Source organism: Apium graveolens, chromosome 4, assembly GCF_009905375.1.
Source record: "Apium graveolens cultivar Ventura chromosome 4, ASM990537v1, whole genome shotgun sequence".
Taxonomy (NCBI): domain Eukaryota; kingdom Viridiplantae; phylum Streptophyta; class Magnoliopsida; order Apiales; family Apiaceae; genus Apium; species Apium graveolens.
The window spans coordinates 247299493-247305492 of NC_133650.1; the positions used below are offsets into that span (position 1 = coordinate 247299493).

Genomic DNA, 6000 nt, shown 5'->3' on the forward strand with positions numbered 1-6000 from the left:
ATTTTGATCTTGCAACTGGAATAATTGGTTTTATTGGGGATAGGATGACAGAGGATCGAGATGTTGTTTATTTTGCTAGATTCTGTCAACTTATTTATACGTATTGTACTGCTGAACCCCAGTTAGTCAGCACTCAAACCCCACCTTTTAAAGTTGCAAAAAGGTACTTTAACGACCTGATAAATGCTGACACAAAGAAATCAATGGTGAGACAATTACAGATTCCTCAGTCTGTGAAACAGATTCTGGTAAATGCTGATCCTGCTACTTACAAATCTGTTTACTCAAATGTTCAACCAACTCACCATAACCAAAATCCATCAACCTCAGTCCCTACCTCTCATTCTACTCAACCTACCCTCAGAACTTATCTCAAATCCTATCTCTCCACTTCACAGACTGCTCAACCTTCTTCTTCAGCACCTACTGTGAAGCCTACATCCTCTAAGCCAAAGAGAACAAAGACTGTTCCTCAAACATCTCAGAAGAAGAGGAGGATTACTTTGAGAGATGAATCAGATTCTGAGGATCAGATTCCCTCTTCAGAACCTATGATTAATGAAGCTGAGAAGGCAACTTCTCAGAAGGATTCTGCAATTGGGGGTTCTAGGCTTCTCAAGAGGCTTAGACGTATGACGGTTCCTGAAACTCCCAAGGAATCCAAATCAACAAGGAAGTACAAGAAACAGAGGGCACAGAGGCCACTTTCAGATGATGAGGAGGAAGCAGCTAAGGAAGGGGATCAGGAATCTCTGATCTCACAAGACAAGGAATTTGCTCCAGTCACTTCTTCTCCATCAACTCCATCTCAGGAACCTGTATCTGACAAGGCTAATTCACCTTCTATATCTCTTGTTGATCCAGGCACAAGTGCTGAAATTGATATTCAGAACTTGGTTGTGCCTGAAATACTTTTCCTAGAAGCTCCAACAGCAAATAATCCTTCCACAACACCTGTTACTGATGCTGTTCAAACTCCTGAGTTATCACTAACACCTTCTCTGCATCAAGATGATGATCAGATTTTAGGTGAGCATCAGGATATGGCTGTTGATCAGAACTTAGTATCAGATCAGCAATTAGAGGATGTTGAAGCCTCCATTGCTACTCATACAGTTGTCTTATCAGAAGATACTGATTCTTTAAGTTCTGATGCTGCAAATGTTGGAGATACTGGTGAAGCTGCTACAACTGTAGATGCTGATGAAGCAGGTCCTTCAGGACATACTCCTCCTAAGTCTGAACTGCTAAAGGAGTTTGTTATCAGGGATGCACCAGTACCTTGGAGTGAGACTCCTGCAGGTCAGGAGTGGACTAAGGAATGGAACTCAGTTTCATGTGTTCCAAATGCTTTACATCTTGCTGAGCACTTGACTAAAGCTGATGAAATGCTACATTCTGATGATTTTAAAATCCAGCTTAGAGTCACTGCATTGAGTACTAAACATCTACAAGGTCTTCATTCCAACACCCATGCAGAGCTACACAAGATTCAGGAGAACTTTATTAAACAGGAACAAGTTTGGAAACTTGATAAGAAAAAGTTCTTCCAACCTACCATTGACAGGGTTGCTTATATTGAGAAAACTCAAGAGAAGCAACAAGCTCAGATTGATCAAATTCTGACAAATCAAGCTTCTCAGCAATCTCAACTTACTGAAATCCAGACCTCAGTGGAACTACTTATCTCTCTTTTATTACCCGCTGATGCCAAAAAGGGGGAGAAGGTAATTAAGTCCAAATGCAAAACCAACAAGTCACTGCAAGGAAAGGATGATGGAAAAGATGACCAAGGAAACTCTGGAATGGGTGGTGGTCATAGTCAAGGTAGAAGGTTTACATCAAGACAAGCTAGTCACAGAACAAGTTCTGACACTGGGAAAAGAATAAGTTCTGCTGCTGGTAAAAGGATAAGTTCTGATGAACTTCTAGATCTTGATGAGGAAATGTCAAGACAGTTATTTCTTCAAGAAAATCCAGGGATGGACTTGGAAAGTTTAAAGGAAGAAGAAGCCAGACTTAAATCAGAGAAAGTCACATCTAAATCTGAAGCTTCTGGTAAAAAGTTACTTCCAAAACCTAAAGGCATTGTGATCAAAGAAAGGATACATACTGAAGAAACTTTGGCTAGATCACAACCACAGATAGATCCAAGATCCAAGGGTAAAGAAAAGGTTGGTGAACCTATCAAGCCTTATGTACCTCCTGAGGAAGAAGAAATTACTGATGGAAAAGATAATCTTGCTCTGACCTCAAGAAAAGTTCTTAAAACAACCTCTGACATGGCTCAAGTTGTTCAGAGTCAAGAAATTGTAAGTTCTGATATTCAGAAGAAGCAAGTAACCTCTGACAGTGCTCAAGTTAACTTGATATCAGAAAATAAATCTAAAATACTCCTACCAGGATTCACTAAAGCAAAACAGACTCAATCTTTGAAGACTACTTCAAGTGGTTTTGAAGCAAGAGTAGTTACTGGAAAGGAAGCTAGAGATAAAACTGGATTGGAAAGTGCTGATGAAAGAAGAGTACACAACACTACTGATGATCCAACTTCCTTGAGTGAACCAGGTATTGGAGCAACTCCTGAGAGATTGAATCAACTAGAATCTGTACAGATGGTTTACCATACCTACTTGAAAGAATACATCATGTTGTATTTCATGACAGATGGTAGGGTTTATCATATAAGACAAAATGCCATTCCATTGAAGTATTTTGAAGAATTGGAGCATGTATTATTCTTACTTCAAGTGGATGACAGAATAACAGAGACTGCTGCAAACTACTTAAAGGAACAGATTCAGAGACAGAAAAGACTTTATTCTGTTAAGTCTGACAGCAGATATGTTCCAAAGTACAGAAATCACAATGGTGATATTGTTGATATGGAGCCTAATACTGCATAGATCAGAACATATCTTGGTATTAAGGGGCTTGAATTCAATCTAGAGTCTAACAAAGCTTATGTCATAAGACTAGATCGGGAGTTGAGAAAAGCAAAGATTAATGATCTCAGATCTGCAATATTTCAAACTGGTGAAGATACTGCAGAGCTTAAAGATGTCAAACGGAGAATGATTGATGAACTCAGATATGCTGAGAAATGTTTGTTGAAGAATTATCTCAGAACAACTCCTGACATCAGAGAGATCAGAAAATGATGAAGCCAAGTCGAAGATCTACAACTGCTTAAATTCTGATATTTATACAGATTGAAGTTGTTATCAGAAGTTGAATTGGTAAAAAACTTTAAGGACTGTAAGTTGTAGTTATCTTGTCTATTTCTCATGCATTTGTACTTAATGTTTTTGACATCATCAAATATCTGTTAAACTTGTATATTTTGTTAATTTACAAGTTGGGGGAGATTGTTAGATATATTTGATAATGTCATGGCTAATATGTTTTATGTTTAGATTTCAGATCTTATTTGAACAGAACAAATCAGTACTTAACTGATCAGTACTTATACTGGAAGTCAGAACTTAAGGGATATCAGTACTTATGTTATCAGGAGATAGATATCAGAACTTAAGTGCTGAAGGACGATCAGATAAGGACAGTAGCTGATTAAAGTTAAGAAGATCAAGATAAACATAAGAAGAGATATGCATGAAGAAGGAATTCCGTGAAGAATGGAATACTTGGAATAGAAGATATCTGATTGATATATTTTAGGAAGCAGAATTATATTCCATATCAATTAGCGAATATCTTGTAACTGTGTAGTATATAAACACAGACATAGGGTTTACACTATAAGTGTTATCATTATCGAGAATATTATTTATTATAACCCTAGCAGCTCTCGTGATATTTTGTTCATCACTGAGAGATAACAGTTCCAGATTGTAACAGAGTTTATTGTTTAAATAAAGTTTGTTTTCTGTTATATAAGTTCTTGAAGTTTGATTTGATTGTAATAAACACTGTATTCACCCCCTCTACAGTGAAAGTGTGACCTAACAAGGTTTAACTATGTTCTTGAAGGAGAATGATCAAGTGGAGATTTTAGGATTCTCTCAAAATCACATTGACGTGAAAATTAATATGAAGAATGGGGAAGCATGGCGTTTGACAGGCTTATATGGAGAACCTTACAAAGCTCTGAGACGTCATACTTGGGACCTTCTTCGCAATCTCGTAAGAGATTCTAATCTTCCATGGTGCGTTATTGGCGATGTAAATAATGTTGTAGATGTTGGTGATAAGGTTAAAGGATCACAATATCTGACTACTCTTATAGAAGGTTTCAACGAAGCTCTAATGGATGCAGGGCTCACGGACATGGCTCTCGTGGGACACCAATTCACTTGGGAAAGGGGTCGAGATACTGCAGATTGGATGGAGGTGAGATTGGACAAGGCTTTAACGAATATAGCGTGGGTGAATATGTTTCCTCTGGAAAAATTATATAACCTCGAAGGTACATCAAGTGATCATATCCCTATTCTTTTAGTTCCTCAGATTGTAGCTCATATTAATGCTCCTTATCGATTCAAATTTGAAAATGTATGGATGATGGAGCCGATGTGTGAGGTGATTATTCAAGATGCCTGGAATGTGGATGTTGGCGCTACTGTTCTTCAAAAAATTAAATATTGTAGTACGAGTTTGTCAGTATGGGGGAAGGAGATCACTGGCAATTTCAGTACTAGAATTAAAAGGTGCAAGGTGGAGATGAAGCAGTACAGGGGTGGTAGAGATGATTTGTCGAGGGAGAGATATAGAGAAGCAAGGAACGAGCTAATGAAAGTACTAAATCAAAGAGAGATTTTTTGGCGTCAAAGATTTAAACAACTTTGGTTAAGTGCTGGTGATTAGAATAACAAATTCTTTCATTCATATGCTTCGAACAAGAGGAGAAATAATCAGATAAATAAACTCAAAAATGATCAGGGTCAATGGGTGGACTGGTAAAACGGGCTTCATGAATTGATGTCTGGCTATTTTTCTAAGTTGTTCACAGCTACAGAAGTGGACTGGCATGAGGTTATCAGCTATATACCTACTACAGTGTCAAGGGAACAGAATGAGATTTTGCTACAACCGATTTCAGTTAAGGAAGTTAAAGATGCACTGTTTCAAATGAACCCGGATAAAGCTCCGGGTCCCGATGGGATGATGCCCGGTTTCTATCAAAATTACTGGAAAACAGTGGGACAAGATGTGGTTCAGCTGGTATGCAATTTCTTCAGTTCAGGGACAGTTATTGAGGATTTGAATGCAACGAATATTGTACTTATTCTCAAGAAAAAATGTTAAGTTGTAGTTGGTGACTTACGTCCAATTTTGTTGTGTAATGTTCTTATGTAGATCATTACTAAGGTCATTACAAATCGACTAAAAGGCACTCTTATTCAAGCAATTTCAGAAAACCAGAGCGCCTTCATGTCAGGATGATTAATCTCTGATAATGTGATGATCGCTTACGAGGTAATGCATACACTGAAGAGGAAGAGAAGAGGGCGAGATGCATATATGGCCTTAAAACTCGATATAAGTAAGGCATATGATCGCATTGAGTGGAGTTATTTACAAGCTATTCTCACAAAAATGGGTTTTGATGAAAGATGGGTTCACTTAATTATGCAGTGTGTAAGGACGGTTTCGTATCAAATTGTACATGCTCGAAGAGAAATGGGTCATATTGTGCCAACTCGTGGGTTACTCCAAGGAGATCCTTTATCTCCGTACTTATTTATTCTATGTGCAGAGGGTCTCTCAGCAATGCTTAACAGATTTGAAAGTTTGAAGTTGATTAAAGAGGTAAACGTTTGTAAACGAGCTCCTGCTATCAATCATATACTTTTTGCTGATGACTCATACCTGTATTGCAAGGATCAGGAGGATGAGGCCCATAAAATGTTGGAGATCTTGTCGAAAGATAAACTGGACTCGGGCCAAATGGTGAACAAAACTAAATCTTCGGTTTTTTTCAGTACAAACACGAATGTGGACACAAGGCAGAAGCTTTGCAACATTTTGCAAATGGAGGAA

At 38.0% G+C, this 6000-nt stretch overlaps 1 protein-coding gene across 1 annotated transcript; it reads left to right on the forward strand.

Annotated features, from left to right (window-relative positions):
- The first annotated feature begins 3978 nt into the window (after positions 1-3978).
- Positions 3979-5403, forward strand: LOC141719491 (uncharacterized). The gene is made up of 3 exons (XM_074521873.1): positions 3979-4816; positions 4970-5181; positions 5317-5403. The coding sequence occupies exons 1-3, from the start codon at positions 3979-3981 to the stop codon at positions 5401-5403; spliced, it is 1137 nt and encodes a 378-aa protein (XP_074377974.1).
- The last annotated feature ends 597 nt before the right edge of the window (positions 5404-6000 follow it).

Excerpts from the sequence above, each read along its gene's own strand:
- LOC141719491 (XM_074521873.1), top strand. The coding sequence starts at position 3,979 with ATGTTCTTGAAGGAGAATGATCAAGTGGAGATTTTAGGATTCTCTCAA. Across the intron at positions 4,817-4,969 it reads ACAACTTTGGTTAAGTGCTG|CTACAGAAGTGGACTGGCAT; the intron begins GTGATTAGAATA and ends AGTTGTTCACAG. Across the intron at positions 5,182-5,316 it reads GACAAGATGTGGTTCAGCTG|ATCATTACTAAGGTCATTAC; the intron begins GTATGCAATTTC and ends GTTCTTATGTAG.